Source organism: Oryzias latipes, chromosome 13 (genome assembly GCF_002234675.1).
Source record: "Oryzias latipes chromosome 13, ASM223467v1".
NCBI lineage: Eukaryota > Metazoa > Chordata > Actinopteri > Beloniformes > Adrianichthyidae > Oryzias > Oryzias latipes.
The window spans coordinates 638,384-655,227 of NC_019871.2; the positions used below are offsets into that span (position 1 = coordinate 638,384).

Genomic DNA, 16,844 nt, shown 5'->3' on the forward strand with positions numbered 1-16,844 from the left:
AAACAGGATCCTGCTGGGGAGCCTTTGAGCCAGGCAGCCGGTTCCACAGTCCTCCTGGACTGATGACGTCACCCTGAACCAAGAACCCCCCCCCCCAGTCCCGTCTGAGCCGCTTCCCGTCTGACAGATTCCAGCCTCACTGGTTCGTCCAGAACCACCTGAAGATCTCCACGTCTGAATCCAGAACCTGCACCTCGTGGGGCTCCCTGAGGAGCTCCTGTCTTGGTCTCCTCTGGTTTCCCCGTCTTTTTTTTTTACCTTGATCTTAGAAAGAAAACTAAAGACTTAAAATCACACAAAATTCTTCTAAAAGTTAAAAGAATCGTAGACAGACGTAGAATTTCCGTTTTTTTCTCGTTTCTTCTTTCCTCATAGGTCAGTAAATTACCCAGAACCCTTCAGGCTGCAGAAACAAATAATTTCTCCTCAGCAGGGGGGGGGCTATAGGTGGGATACCTGGTGGTCCACCTCAGGTTCAGTGGGACAGATGTCAAATCCTGCCCCCCCCCCCCCCCCCCCGCTACTTCCTGCTGTGATACTAATGACGGTGGGCGGGGCCGAGGGCTTTGTTGGACAACAGCGGCGGCCGCCTGTCAGCCAGCAGCCGGGTCACCACTGGAGGTCCTCGCCGGCGGCCACGCCCCCTCTGCTGCACAGCATCCGACAGGGTCCCAGAGTCGGGGGAGGGGGGCAAAGACAGACTGAAGTCCAGCTGTTTACATCTGTCCGTTTGGCTTCTTCACTGCAGCAACGATGAAGATGAATCCAGAACATCGGCTGATGGAGGAAAAGGAAGCTCAGTCCAACTTCCAGAAGAATCATTCAGGACAGAAAAGCAGAGTCCAGACGGTGAAACTTTGTCTTTCAGGAGGTCCTCCTGCTGTGCGTCCGTCGCCGCAGACAGAATTGAACCCTCAACCTCATGTCGTCTAAGCCAGTGTTTTTCAACCAGTGTGCCGCCGCGGCACACTGGTGTGCCGTGGGAGATGGTCAAGTGTGCCGTGGGAAATTGCCCTCATTAATCATTAACTAATCTAAAAACATTTTCCATCTCCAGGAAATCAGCTCTTTGTTCATCCAAACAGGCCCTGATAAAACACTGAGTAGTTAGGAATATAAACGATCTTAAAATTACTTTTTTCTTTGTGTTTATTTGATTCTATTAAAGACATTTTGATAAGAATACGGTACCGCGATTTACCTGCAGCTATAGTGGTTTGCGGAAAAGTCCCGCCCCTTTAACTGTCTCCGCCAATCATTGTTGAAGGCTTAATCACATGTCATCAGTCTGACCAATCAGAAGTGGTTAATGTCTTCACTTCCTTGTTCTTAATTCTGCTGATAAAGTCGCTCAGTTCTAACAAAAATACCAGCTAAAGCTCGTCTTTAGTGGTGTAGCTTTCCACAGAATCCGGTGTCAGACCGTGGAACAAGAGAACAAAACCATGAAGCTCAGAGAAGAGAGTCTGTCTGCCATCACTACATCTCCCATGATGCATTGGCTTAAAGGGCCAGTGTCCCCGTGTCATCCGCGTAAAATGTCTAGAAACCTCAACGAATAAACAAACAGTTTCTAAATTTTCTAATTTAACTTTTATTTCATGTCTTAGAAAAAACAGCCGCAACTTCCTGCTTTTTCGGCCACAATTATCACAAAATGCATGTGAGATTGCGGGGGGGGGGCTGTCAATCAATACAGACCATGAATTACTGCTTTTCTTTTTTTTGGATGCTGGTGTGCCGCGGGATTTTTGTCAAGGTTAAAGTGTGCCGTGGCTCAAAAAAGGTTGAAAAACACTGGTTTAAGCGAGAAGACGTCTCCTCCAGAGTGACGGCCTTCAGCTGAGTCCCGGCCTGAACGCTACCTGGAGTCCTCTCCGCCAATGACAGGGCTGCACTGCGGTGATGTCAGCAGGTGGACACAGGTTGTGTGTCGCTGCCGTCAGCATCACTGCGATCCAGGTGGAGAGAAACAAACACAGGTGGAGGAGGTTTGGTCACGCAGAAACACGTCACACGCGTGTCACTTTAGATGATGAGGTTCTGCTCTGAACTTCCAGGTTCTGTTCAGGTTCTAGTGACCCAGATGAAGAGGAAAGTCATCGTCAGCAAAGAGACCTGACAAAACAAAACCAGACTTCTCACAGAGTCAGTGGATGTGGAGCAGCTGGTCGACCCGCCTCAGTCGGATCAGAACCACAGGCGAGTCCCGTCAGCGGGAGTTCTGTCTGTTTCCCTGAGCTGTAATTGGTCCTGAGCGCTCAGCGGGCCGCCATTGTTGGACAGGAAAGAAGCTTAGCAGCACGAGGGCCGGGCCACACACACACACACACACACACACACACACACATGCACACACACATGCACACACACACACATGCACACACACACACACACACACACGCACACACACATGCACACACACACACACACACACACACGCACACACGCACCCACACACATGCACACACACATGCACACACACACACATGCACACACACACACACACATATGCACACACACATGCACACACACACACACACACACACGCACACACGCACCCACACGTGAAATCATGCATGGGTTTTGTGTGTTGGGGGTCAGTCCATGTTTGTGTTTTCAGGGGGGTAGTTAATGAGTGCGCATGTGTGAGTGTGCTGCAGTCTGGCCTCACCTTTGGTTCATCTCCATGGGTGGTGGGGGGGTGGGGGGGCACGCTCAGGATTAACCAGGCTCACACACACTCACACACACCTGTGGAGTGTGTGTGTGTGATGAGCCTCTCAATGTGATTTATGGGGGGGGCTTCAGAGTGTGTTTGTTCTTGTTCTGCAGAAGTTTCACCGTTTTCACAAGAGCTCATTTTCATTATCCACCCCCCCATGCCCCCCATGCCCCCCATGCCCCCGGCGTGTTGTAGACCGTTCTCCTGCTCAGCTTGTGGTTCTGCCTGGACCAGCATCATTAGAGCAGAAGACGCTCACCGAGATCCTGTGGATCCTCAACCAGATTCTACTCCTCACCACATGAACCCGTCCCGGTTCTGAAGGTCCCTGCTGGACCTGTAGGGCGTCCAGACCAACGTGAAACCTCCAGGTCCTTCTGGATGCCCTGCAGGTCCAGCCACTTTATTATTCAAACCTTTTTGCCAGAATGTAAACAGATGAACAGTGACTGAGCGGGTTTACATTAACGACTTTAAGTTCATCCCTCAGACTTAAACAAAAACGCCGAGCGATGAAACATTTGTTCATGCTGGGACTTTAACGACGTATAAACACAAAGGCTTCATAGGTTCATTGGTGACTCTACATTGCCCCTAGGTGTGCATGGGGGTGTGGTTGTGGCTCTGCGACCTGTCCACGCCGTCCCCCGCCTTCACCCACGAGTGGCCGGGATAGGCTCCAGCAGCCCGTGACCCCGAAAGGGACAAACGGAAGAAGGTGAATGAAACAAAAAAATAAAGAAATACAGATGAGGTGTCTTGTCTTCTAACAGCACGAAGACCGAATGATTTGATGGCTACAAAGAGGATTAAATAAATGACATTTATTCTGAGAATGTCATATTTGTAATACAGAAAACAAAAACATTCTTCATGAGTCACCAAAACAAACGGATGGACCAAAACCCGCTGCTCATCCGTTGGGTTTGAACACTGAACACACGCAGCATCCTGACGTTAAACGCCGGACCAGCTGTCCTGAGCTCCAACACTGACTCCAATAGAACCGTTTTTAAACACACTTAACGGCAAATGATGGGTCATTTTAGTAAATAAAATTTCTTATGTGCATCATGTGATATAAATTACATTCCCCTGTCCGTCCTGGGGGAGGATCCCTCCTTCATGTGGACATCCCTGAGGTTTCTTCTTTTTTTTCTGGAATCCGTTTTTTTTAGGAGTTTTTCCCCACCGTAAAGGGGGGGGTCTAAGGGCAGGGATGTCCAGTTTAGTTTAGCCATTACCTATGGAACTCTATGACTTCTTTACGATTCATGTTTATTATGCATTCACCGGTATGAAGCCCATTGAGACGAGTGTTGTTGTAAATATGAAGCTATAGAAATAAAATTGAATTGAATAAATTACATTCACCTTTTCTAAATGTTAAAACAATCCAGCATTTTCCAAGCAGGTGTATAATGATCCTTTGTACTTGCCATACTACACATGCAAACACACATGTCCAAATAGCTGCACTGAAGAAAACTTTATAGAAGAATATGTTTTAAAATGTGTAATATAACAAAATAAAGGTTAACATTTTCCTTTAACATCAGCTGCCAGAGAGAATTCTGCTTCCTGACATCAGAATCAGACGATGAGCTGCAGTTCTCCATCTGTCCACCATGTGGCGCTCCAGTATCGACAGTCATCCCTTCATTCCTTCCTAACGGTTCATCAGAACATCTCAGCTGCTCCTCCAGGAGGAGGAGGATCAGGCTGTCACCAGGACTCCGTCCTGCAGAGAAGACAAAGGTTTGTCCTCATCCTCTGCTGTTAGTCAGCGATGCAGGAGAAAGACCAGCAGGAGCTTCACGTCTCCTTCAGATGCTGGAGCTTCTCTTCAGGGCTTCACTGAGAAGCTGCAGCTTCACAAACCTCTGCATCATTGATTTCATATTAACTGGCTTCAGAGGACAGAGCAGGTTCAGGTTACGGCTGAAGACCAAAAAGCACGAAACATCTGCGCAGCCGGTTGGTCTGACATCAGTGATGCAGCTGCTCTGAGGAGGAAACCGCCAACAGGAGACGGACCGACTCCAGCGCTCTACTGACCTCAGAGTCTGCAGTTTGAAGTCTGGACTCTCCACCAGATCCTGGAGCTGCTGAACATCCGAATCCTCCAAAAAGTTGTCTCTCAGGTCCAGTTCTGCTAGATGGGACGGGTTGGACCTCAGAGCTGAGACCAGAGCTGCACAGCTGACTGCCGAAAAATCACAGCCCCTCAACCTGAATCCAGAAGAAACAGGAAGTGATGTCGTCAAGTGTTCCAGTATTTCACCTTCTAACCAATGAGCCTAATGAACAGAGAGGATTTGATGAAACAGAGCAACATGGTGATATTTGACCTTCAATCACATTCACTGAAAAGGAACATCTGTGAGGAACACGGATCTGTGAGGAACACGCATCTGTGAGGAACACGCATCTGTGAGGAACACGGATCTGTGAGGAACACGCATCTGTGAGGAACACGGATCTGTGAGGAACACGGATCTGTGAGGAACACGCATCTGTGAGGAACACGCATCTGTGAGGAACACGGATCTGTGAGGAACACGCATCTGTGAGGAACACGGATCTGTGAGGAACACGGATCTGTGAGGAACACGCATCTGTGAGGAACACGCATCTGTGAGGAACACGCATCTGTGAGGAACACGGATCTGTGAGGAACACGGATCTGTGAGGAACACGCATCTGTGAGGAACACGGATCTGTGAGGAACACGGATCTGTGAGGAACACGCATCTGTGAGGAACACGCATCTGTGAGGAACACGCATCTGTGAGGAACACGCATCTGTGAGGAACACGGATCTGTGAGGAACACGCATCTGTGAGGAACACGGATCTGTGTGAATCTCTAGATGTTATGATGAGGGTGGCTGGACCCAGAAGCAGGACAGAAACAGAAGGTGGCTGGATAAGTGATACTTATTGAGTCCCAGTGGTGGTGGAGCCTTCAAGCTTGGATGTTTTGTGGGTTTGATAGGATGTCGGAATTGAACCTTGCTTGGAGTCCAGAAGAGTGACAAACGGTGATCAAAAGACTGGAGGCTTAGCTGGTGGTGATTCCGCGTGAAGCAGACGGACTGACGTCGCCTGATGGGTGAGGAGTCCATAAGAAGGCTGCAGGCTGATGAGGTGATGGGTGGCAGGTGTGATGAGGATTCCCTGGTAGGTGTGGGGAAGGACCAGGATCCTAACACCAGAGTCTGAATTTCCATGAGACACGTCAACACAAATGACAGTCAGAACATGTTTTAATGATAGTAATAGATCAGATTTATCTGCTTTTCCAGACGCTAAAGTTCTTACAGCGTGTCCATCATTCTTTCCTACTTGATGATGGTAACTACTGATGTACCACAACTGCTCTGGAGCAGACTGATGGGGGCGTAGCTGCCGGTTGGCGTCTACGGCCCTCTGACCATCACCGGGACATTCATACACATAGACACACCAGTGGAACCACTCCCTCAATGTTCTCATCTGCTGTGAAGAACGCCGGGGGGCCAAAGGTAGTCCCCAACCGGCTCGTTCCCTGAGCAACTGAAAAATTCCCCTGTCAAGATTCAAGATGTAACCGTTCCAATCTTTTCCTGCTGATTGGTCCAGAACTCGACAGAAAAGCTAACGAGAACCTCCAAGACCATGAGTGACCCATAAGCCCCTCTTCCGGGCTTGGCTCCAGAGTTCAGGGTAATGTTGCTTCAAAGCCTTCTTGTCAATGACCTGTCACCAAAGACGAGTTCGCCTTGGCGACAACGGCCTGGACCGCATCATTTGGGTTATTGGTGATTGAAGATGTAGAACCAACATCAGGAACAAACACACAACTGACCTCAGAACCTGCAGCTGGCAGAGGGGGTCCTTCAGGAAACCACACAGATGAACCAGTCCAGAATCCTGCAGGTTTTTGTTCCTGCTCAGGTCCAGTTCGGTCAGATGGGACGGGTTCTTCTGTAGAGCTGTTCCCAGAGCGATAAAACCGACATCCGACAAGGTGCTGCGCTCCAGCCTGACCACAGAACAACACTCTAGTTAGAAGAAGTTTCTGGAGCCACTCGGTCAAATCCAGAACCTCTGAGCATTCAGGCCAGAATGTTCTGAGGTGGTCTTCAGACACGTTTGATCATCACAACCCCAGCTCAAATACAGACCTCAGAGTCTGCAGTCTGCAGCCAAGACTCTCCACCAAACCACTCAAGAGAATCAGTCCTGAATCCCGCAGGTCGCAGTTTCTCAGGTCCAGCTCGATCAGATTTGACGGGTTGGACTTCAGAGCCGAGATCAGAGCAGCGCAGCTGTTCTCCAGCAGACTGCAGCGCTCCAACCTGATGGAAGCAGAGAGAGAGAAGGTCTGTGAAGGAACAGGTGAGTTCAGGTGATCACCAGCAGCTCGGCATCTGCAGGATAGCATTTAAACGCCAGACCCGGACGGCAGAGTTCTGATGGTTCTGCTGTCACTTCTGACTGTGGGTGGAGCTCTTCTGCTGCAGAAGAAGACTTCATTAGTTCAGCTGACTCCAGCATGGACCTCTGCCAAAGCTCCAGACTGAAGGCAGACGTCCTCTGAGAGGTTCTCAGGACATTTCCATCAAAGCTCTTTGGAGATCCGGGTCCATCGGAACCAGGCGAGGAGCTCCATGTAGCTGATCACAGGTTTCAAGACTCCAACATTCCTTTGTGTGATATTTTCTGGTCCTCAAGAATACCTGGGTAATGACAGGTCAAGAGCTGAGGAGTCACAACCTGGTTGGTGACTGAAAGGTGTCTGACCTGAGAAACCGCTGAAGATAGTCAGAAGTTCTGGAAGGACAGCAAACAGGAAGTTCTCCAGACAGGAGTTTTGTCAGAAGGCTGACGTCTTCAGAGCGGTGGGACAACAGCAGAACAATCCCACCTTGATGGTTTCAAAGATTGTGTTAATGAGTGCAGAAGAAATAAAAGGTCAGCAGGGTAAGACCACGCCCCGACGAACAAGGAGTGTGGAGAAAAGCTAGAGAAAGAGGTCCTCTGAGAGACGAACCGACCAGCCGCCTCACTCTTCTGACCTCAGAATCTGTAGTCTGCAGTTTGGACTTTGCAGTCCGGCACACAGGAGCTCCACTGCTGAATGCTTCAGCTGGTTCTTGCTCAGGTCCAGCTCGGTCAGGTGGGACGGGTTGGACTTCAGGGCTGAAGCCACGACTCCACAGTCCGTCTCTGAGAGTCCACAGTTGGTGAGTCTGTGAAGACAAAGACAGGAACAGGTGATCTCCAGAGCTTCTGTGAGATGAAACAGCAAAACTGTTTGAAATGTCATTCTCTGTGGCTTTAACATTTTTCAGGTTCCTTCAACTCCTCCCATTCTTCTTCCATCTGCTTCCTCCAATCTCAGTGCTGCAGTTCTGTTTCTCCAACAGCAGATGTTCCAGAGTTTGCTTCATTCAGGGAGTTTTCTCTCAGTTCACAGACTATACTCCATGTAACCTGTGGGTCGCTTCTAGAGGCTGCTGTTATACAGACAAACCCTGATGCCACGTTCACACCGCCCATGGGATGCACCTTCACGCAGGACTGTGGCGACCCGGCACTAGTGCATGATGTACCTACAGTTGGAAGAGGCTCGGTGTGAAATGTCGTAGCGACGTAAATCTGGTGAATCTGCTCCAGACTTTTTCTTTCAAAGCTCTATTCCAGTTCAAGGCCACACACTAAAGTCTTTTACCGACGTGATAAAGCTTTGTGTCTTTGATTTAACAGGTTTGTTTCCACACAAAGGACTTCTGGACTCACCTGAACTTCCTGCAGTTCCTCACAGCTGGGATCAGCCTCCGCCGAGCCTCGTTTGTCATGTTGTACTCGTCCAGGTCCAGCTGATCCAGAACCTCCTCTGACATCTGCAGCATGTAGGCCAGAGCAGAGCAGTGGATCTCTGAGAGTCTCTTCTCTGCTCTGTTCTCTGACTTCAGGAACTCCTGAACGTCTTTATGGACTGAGAGGTCCTTCATCTCCATCAGACAGTGGAAGATGTTGATTCTTCTGTCAGGAGAGATTTGATCTCCACTCATCATCTGCCATGGCAGAGAGTAGTCTTCTGGTGTCTCATCGTCCTTCTGTACCATCTTGAGGTTGTTGGTGACTCTCTGGATGGTTTCTGGACTCTGGTCCGTCTGACCCAGCAGACCCCCTAAGAGCCTCTGGTTGGACTCCACAGAGAGGCCATGAAGGAATCGAACACAAAGGTCCAGATGTCCAGTTTTGCTCTGCAGGGATTTCTCCATGACTCTACTCAGAAACTCATCCAGAGATGAGATGTTTCTTTGATCCTTCAGGAAGTCCTTCATAACTTTGGTGTTCCTGTTGGAGTAACAGTGGAACATGTAGACTGCAGCCAGAAACTCCTGAACGCTCAGATGAACAAAGCTGTAGACCGCTTTCTGGAAGATTCCACACTCTCTTCTGAAGATCTCAGTACAAACTCCAGAGTACACCGAGGCCTCGGTGACGTCCAGACCACACTGCTGCAGGTCTTCTTGGTAGAACATGATGTTTCCTTTCTCCAGATTTTCAAATGCCAGCCCCCCCAGCTTCAGAAGAACTTCCCTGTCCGCCTCTGCCAGCTCTTGTGGACTTGTCTGATGTTCCTGCTGGTACTTGTTCTTCTTCCTCTTTGTCTGGACCATCAGGAAGTGGGAGTACATGTCAGTCAGGGTGGTGGGCAGCTCCGCTCCCTGCTCTGTGGACACCATGTTCTCCAGAACCACAGCAGTGATCCAGCAGAAGACTGGAACCTCACACATGATGTGAAGGCTCCTGGAGGTCTTGATGTGGGAGATGATTCTGCTGGACTGCTCTTCATCTGGGAACCTCCTCCTGAAGTACTCCTCCTTCTGAGCATCATTGAAGCCTCGTACTTCTGTCAGTCTGTCCACACATGAAGCAGGGATCTGATTGGCTGCTGCAGGTCTGGACGTGATCCAGACCTGAGCTGAGGGCAGCAGACGTCCCTGGATGAGGTTTATCAGCAGCACGTTGACTGAGGACGTCTGTGTAACATCAGACACCGCCGGACTGTTGCTGAAGTCCAGAGAAAGTCTGCTTTCATCCAGACCGTCAAAGATGAAGAGAAGTTTGCAGACAGACAGCTGCTCTGCTGGGATCTTCTGGAACGTTGGATGGAACAGCTGGATCAGAGAGAGAAGACTGTGCTGCTGGTCTCTGATCAAGTTCAGCTCCCTGAAGGACAGAGGAACCACAGCACTGATGTCTTGGTTCTCCGAGCCCTCTGCCCAGTCCAGAGTGAACTTCTGCACCGAGAAGCTTTTTCCAGCTCCAGCAACGCCACTGGTCAGAACCACTCTGATGGATCCATGCTGGTCAGGTAAGGGTTTCAGGATGTCCTGGTTCCTGATTGGAGCATCATGACGCCTGTTGGTCTTGGAGGAGGTCTCCAGCTGCCTCACCTCATGTTGGGTCTGGACCTCTTCTCTCAGTCCCTCTGTGATGTAGAGCTCAGTGTAGATCCGGTTCAGGGGCATTTCTTTTCCTGATTCTTCAGTTGCATGTTCACATCTCCTCCTCAAACTGATCTGATGTTCATCTAATGGTTCCTTCAGTCCAACATCTGAAGAAGAAAGACAGCAGAGAAAAAAATGTCATGAGTCTCCAACAAAACAGAAGTTTAGTTTTCATAACTGAGTCCATCAGCAGATCTTCAGTCTCATTTTGGACTTTGGATGTTGTGGTGTTTGCAGTGTCAGACCTGAAACTGGAGGTATTGTCCACTTGGCCTACGTGGTTTCGGGTCGTTAATAGTCCTTTGTCCTCAGCTGGGGGTTGGGGAGCCAGTGACTCACTCTCCAAATTGGTCATCTCTTTCAGCGGTTAACGACTCAGGTGGAACTGGTTTGGTTTGCTTAGGTTTCAAAACACTGCCGGAGATGGATGGAAGAATAAACCTGAGACCACCATTCTTATTAAGAGAAAGTTTATCCTTCTTGACAAAGATGGCTTCTTTCACTCCTCGCTCAAACCATCCTTTCTCTCTGGCTAGAATTCGGACTTCACTGTCCTCGAAAGAGTGGTTTGTGGCCTTCAGGTGGAGATGCACTGCAGACTCAGGTCCACCTGGGTTGGCTCTGTGATGTTGGTAAAGCCGCTTGTGTAGAGGTTGTTTGGTTTCTCCTATATACTGTTCATTGCAGTTCTCTTTGCAGTGGATAGAGTACACAACATTACTCTGTTTGTAGCTGGGAATTTTGTCCTTTGGATGAACCAGTTTTTGTCTGAGGGTATTGACTGGTTTGAGATGAACTGGGATGTTATGTTGTTTGAAAATCCTTTTAAGTTTTTCAGACAGGCCTGAGATATACGGAATTGAAATACTGTTCCGTTTCGGCTCTTGTTCCTTCTTGTCTTGTTTTCCTGTATGTTGGGATCTGGTGAATGCCCACTAGGGATATCCACAGGTTCGGAGGGCTTGGTGGATATGTTGCTCTTCCTTCTTCTTTCCGTCAGAGCTTGTGGGCACCTCCTGGGCTCTGTGTTGTAATGTCCTGATGACGCCTAGTTTGTGCTGTAAAGGGTGATTTGAGTTAAATAAAAGGTACTGATCTGTGTGAGTAGGCTTTCTGTACACTTCAACCTGGAGCTGTCTGTCCTCTCCAATGATCACAGCACAGTCTAGAAAGGCTAGGGTGTTGTCCTTTGTGTCTTCCCTGGTGAACTTGATGTTCTTGTCGACTGCGTTGATATGATCTGTGAAAGTCTCCACTTCCTGGCTTTTGATCTTGACCCAAGTGTCGTCCACATATCTGAACCAGTGGCTTGGAGTAGTACCTGGGAAAGAGTCCAGGGCTCTTCTCTCGACTTCTTCCATGTACAAATTGGCCACAATGGGTGAGATTGGAGAGTCCATAGCACAGCCGTGCCTCTGCCTGTAGAAGTTTCCCCTGAATTGGAAATATGTGGAGTTGAGGCACACTTCCAACAGTTCGCAGATGTGGTCTGGTGTCAGATTTGTTCTGTCTTGTAACTGAGAATCCTGCAGTAATCTCTTCCTCACTGAAATCACTGCCTCCGTGGTGGGAATGCAGGTGAAGAGGGAAGTTACGTCGTAAGACACCATCGTCTCGGCAGAATCCAGCTGAAGATGTTTGACTTTGTTTGCAAAATCTTGTGAATTCCTAACATGATGCTCTGTGTTGCCAACAAGAGGAGCCAAAATAGTAGCCAGGTGTTTAGCCATGTTGTAAGTTATTGAGTCAATGCTGCTGACAATGGGTCTCAGTGGTATTCCTTCCTTGTGGATTTTTGGGAGGCCATAAATGCATGGAGGGGTATTCTCCGGGTACAGTCTGTAATAAAGAGGCTTGTCGATGATTTGATCTCTCTCCAGTCTTTGTAGGCAGCCTATAACCTTTTTCTTGTAGCCGCTGGTTGGGTCTCTTCTCAGTGCTTCATATGTGGTGGTGTCACTGAGTAGGTTGGTAACTTTGGCTTAATAGTCTGCCGCATTCAGGATCACAGTACATCTCCCCTTATCCGCTGGTAAAATGTTGATACTGTGGTCCTTATCCAGTGCTGTCAAGGCCTTTCTTTCATCTGAGGAAAGATTGGAAGGTGGTGGTTTGGCCATGGACAGGTTTACAAATGGTTTACAAATGTTTTTATGGTCTCGGGCCTTCATATTTATCTGACATGATTTTAAAGTATGAGCCCTCGCGGACCCTGAGGTCCTCTGATACAGGCCTTTTGGTTATTCCAAAAGTAAGAACAAAAACATACGGCGAGGCCTCATTCAGTTTTTACGGACCTCGCCTGTGGAACAGCCTCCCAGAGAGCCTCAGGGCTGCAGAGACTGTTCATGTTTTTAAAGGAAGGCCTTAAGACCTACCTTTTTAATTTAGCTTTTAGTTGAATTTTAGGATTTAAATTTTTTTTTTAAAATTATTATTATCATTTATTTATTTATTTATTTATTTTTTATTTATTATTATTATTATTTTAAATACTTTAATTATTTATTTATTTTTCTTTTAACTAGTTTTATATGTATATGTAAATACATTTATTTATTTATTTATTCTATTAATTTTTAAGTCGCTCTTACCATTTCATATGCCTATTAGGTTTATGTAATTATTTGTTTTTTGTTTATGTTTTATATATATTTTAATTTTATTCCTTTTACATTTTATTACACTCCAGTGTTTCCCTCTGAGGGATCCTCCACATCAGTGACTGATCCTTCTCAGTGAGCGGGGTCGCTGCAGTGGGATCTCCTGGGTCTGACTCTTTTGATCGGATCTGGGGGGTTCTGTGGTAGTGCTCTCCGTGAACTTGGGTTGGGGGGTCGCTGGTGTGGACATGTCCCCAAAATATCGTTTCCCCACGTCAGGACAAAGCCTGGTCTCTACATTCTATCATTTTATCACATTTTTATTTATTTATTCATTTATTTATTTATTTATTTATTGATGTGTGTGTGTGTGGGAGTGTGTGTGTGTGTGTTTTTGCGGGGGGGCGGGGGGTTGTCGCACGGTTTGTCTTGTCATCTTGTTTTTAAATTTTATTGTTTCTTATGCACAGCACTTTGAGTGACATATGTTGTTGAAAAAGTGCTATATTAATAAAGGTTGATTTGATTTGATAAACCTTCTCTTAATAAGAATGGTGGTCTCAGGTTTATTCTTCCATCCATCTCCGGCAGTGTTCTGAAACCTAAACAGACCAAACCAGTGCCACCTGAGTCGTTAACCGCTGAAAGAGATGACCAATTTGGAGAGTGAGTCACTGGCTCCCCAACCCCCAGCTGAGGACAAAGGACTATTAACGACCCGAAACCATGTAGGCTAAGTGGACAATACCTCCAGTTTCAGGTCTGACTCCTCCCCCATGAGCGCATATATACCAGCTCTTAGACCAGCTAATTCAGAATTGACAAAGCCTCTTGGATGAGAGGCGAAACGTCTTCTAACTTTAAAAACCAAGTCCAGATGACATCCCCAAAACCTACTACAACAGAACCAACCTGGTTGAATGAGAGTCTTCATAGACACGTCCTCTAAAGAAGTCACTTCCTGTTTGGAACGCCAGGGGGAAGGGTCACTAAGTCCAGTTCTCTTATACTACAGTCCAGTTGTTCCAGTTTCTTTTAGAAAGACTTTTCCTCTTCAGGAACTCACAGGTTCACCATCATAGAGAAGAATTGATCTAGAACCCGGATTCTGAAATCCCTAAAGGTTCTGGTGGTTTTAGCGTTTTTGAATTCTTTAAGGGATGAAGGAAACGTTTTCCAGAGATGCTCCTCTAAAGTCTGATCAAACTCACCCGGTGTGGACCTTGAACTACAATCAGGACAGGACCGGTGTCCTGATGCAGCAGACTGGTCCCAGTGAGAGGTGATGCACCTTCTACAGAACCAATGTCCACAGCTGGTGGAGACCGGATCCTTCAGGACGTCCTGACATAAAACGCAGCCGGACTGCGGCTCCTCTTCACTAACAGATCTCCTCTTCCTCTCTCTGTGGACACCAAGAGAAGACTGAGGCAAAGACAGTAAATAAAGATCATGAAGACTTCCCTAAAGACACAGAACCCCGGAATGGACCTACTGATGATCACTCACTACTCATGAGAACTGTGTTCTGCCTGAGCTCGGACCAGTTCAGAGAACTGGTTCTTACCTGGACTTTAAGGGTCCAGGTCCATGTTTGAAGTTAATGACGTATTCTCTGGATTTGTCGCTCTTCAAGGACTCACAGATGAATGCTGCTGGGCGGTCCTCCAGTGTGAGGGGCGGAGCTCTGCAGACACATTTACAACCTTTACTCAACAGAAGAAACTTATCCAACCAAGGGGGGGGGGGGCATATTCAACCAACGGAGGGAGGCCTTCAAAGACCACCACTGAGTCTAAAAACCAAAAACATGAAAAATCAACTTAGATGGAAGGGTCTGAGGTTTACTTTGAGTCTGCAGATCCACATCCAGAACTGAAGTTTTCAGGTTGACCTTTGGATCTGTTGCTCTTCATGGATCCACAGCTGGACGATGCAGACGGGAGCGTCTGACCTCTGCAGACACAAACATCAGAGAGGAGGTGAGGTCTGATTCCTCTCAGCTTCCATGGTCGTCCTCTGAACGTCCCCCGTCTCCTCACACCAATCCATTCCTGGAAACTCTTCATGGATTTTCATCAGGACTCCAGGGGAGAACAGAGACCAAACTGGGCTTTCAGTGTGACGGGGAGAGAAATCAAAGATCATCAGAGATGAGATCAGAGATTTCTGTTCAAATGATTCTAATGAAGGGCCTGAAACATCAACGTTCGCTGACATCCTGCACTCAGGAACTCGTTACAAGTCTCTAAATGACATGAGTCAGGCCACGCCCCCAGCTCCATCAGAAACCGCTCTTGTTGGTCAGGTGGGTCTTTTTGTCGTCTTTTGATCAACTTTCTTAACAAAGAGGAGGAAAGACACACGGCATCTAAACACCACACAGAAAAGTTAAAAAAAAGGACCAGAGGACAAAATCAATCAATAAAAAGGATTACAGATCATATTCTGATCAATGACAACCCCAAAAAAGTAAAGTAAAAATGTCCCCAATTATTTAGTTTTATTGTCCAGATATGTGCAGGGGGCGGGGCTCCTGGGCTGTGTAGTTCATTGGCTGAGGGGTCTCTCTGCTGCACTGGCGGCCGTTACCGTGACAACGTGTCCTAACACGCATCAAGCAGTCTGCTTTTTGGGAAAAAGTGATGTAAAGCTAAAAAAGAACAAGAATAATGGATGGAATTGACATGTTTTTAGTAAGTGGGCGTGGTTTAGGCGGGAAAATGTCCTTCCAGGTGTCCATCATCAGAAGCAACCGTCCTCTGCTTCAGCGTCCTCCGTTCATTTCTGTGATGGACGCCTCGTCAGGCATCATCCCTTACATGAACCCACCTGAACGCACCTTGAAGCAGGTTTCTGACGCTAATCTTTCTCATCGATGACATCCGGCTGGTTTTAGTCAACAAACACAATCAAAGCTGTTTGTGCCTCAAATGATCAACTGGATTAGAACTGCTATCATTTAGAGGAGAACATTTGAGCTAAAAGGACAAAGAAAAACACATTTGTGAGGAACGTCTGAAGCTGGTCTGAAGCCTGATTGGTCCGTTAGGTCTGAGAATTCACACTGTCGTCTCACACGGAAACCAAAAGATCAGAACAGGAACTCTGAGTCGAATCAACGACCAGCAAACCGGAACCGAAACCGGAACTCAGGTACGAGTTTTGAAACAAGAAGACCGGAGCGGGAACCCAAAACTCAGAGGAGGAAGAGTATGAACATCATCATGTCAAGGCGTCATTTGATACACGGATCTCCTCCCACAGGTCAGAGGAGGAGACCATGATGACCAAAGGAACCACATGAGGAGAACCTGAGGGTTCCTGTCTGCATTCCAAGAGAAGACGTCTGCGCAGCCACCAGGCTGAGAGCGCAGCTTCTGCTGAAACCCCAACTTACTGTGAGTCCCAGGATCCAGGATCAGGCCTACAGGGTTCAGGCCCTTCTTCAGATGGCTGCACCTCCTTCAGCCCACGGCTGTGTGCCTCCTCTTCCTCTGAGCAACTCATCTTCATCGGTCAGTGTGGAAGCACAAAAACAAAAAGACATCTGACACTCCACAGCAGAACAACACACAACTGCAACACGTCTGCAAACTGCTTTCTCTTTCTTAGCTTCACCCCCTAACAACAGGTCACCTGACAGGATGTGTTCATGCATGAGCCTCTGAACTCCAAATATGGGCAGAAATGTTCAGACGAAGCATCCTCAGCGTGGAAGAACATCTGTGAGGAGACTCTTCTTCCTCACATCTTCTCCATGAATCAATCAGATTCTGGGCAAGGAAAGGCAAGTTTATTTGTGTAGCACAATCCAAAACAGGAAAATGCATTAAAATCACAATACATAACAGTGAAAAGATGAAAAACATACATAACCATTATAAAAGGTACTTCAAAAGAAAGGAAAGAAAAGGGAAAATGAACAGAGGTGGGGATAAGGCCCCTTCAGCAGAGGTCTGTCTCACAGCCTCAGGTAGACGGTTCCAGATTTTAGCTGCAGAGT

General features: G+C 47.6%; 1 protein-coding gene across 7 annotated transcripts; it reads right to left on the minus strand.

Annotated features, from left to right (window-relative positions):
• Positions 1-3,534: 3,534 nt before the first annotated feature.
• On the minus strand, positions 3,535-16,629 carry LOC110014157 (NLR family CARD domain-containing protein 3-like). 7 transcript variants are annotated; one of them, XM_023961399.1, is made up of 10 exons: positions 16,239-16,627; positions 14,687-14,794; positions 14,406-14,525; positions 14,050-14,243; positions 8,512-10,342; positions 7,788-7,961; positions 6,894-7,067; positions 6,575-6,751; positions 4,784-4,957; positions 3,535-4,466 (listed from the first exon to the last, which is right to left on the minus strand). In XM_023961399.1, the coding sequence occupies exons 1-10, from the start codon at positions 16,352-16,354 to the stop codon at positions 4,451-4,453; spliced, it is 3,084 nt and encodes a 1,027-aa protein (XP_023817167.1). In that variant the 5' UTR covers positions 16,355-16,627; the 3' UTR covers positions 3,535-4,450. The 7 variants fall into 7 exon arrangements, 4 of the variants coding, with proteins under 4 accessions (XP_023817167.1, XP_023817168.1, XP_023817170.1 ...); XR_002874407.1 differs by lacking the exon at positions 3,535-4,466 and adding an exon at positions 5,077-5,945 and having other exon boundaries at positions 4,841-4,957; positions 16,239-16,629; XR_002874406.1 differs by lacking the exon at positions 3,535-4,466 and adding an exon at positions 5,739-5,945 and having other exon boundaries at positions 4,847-5,615; positions 16,239-16,629.
• Positions 16,630-16,844: the final 215 nt, after the last annotated feature.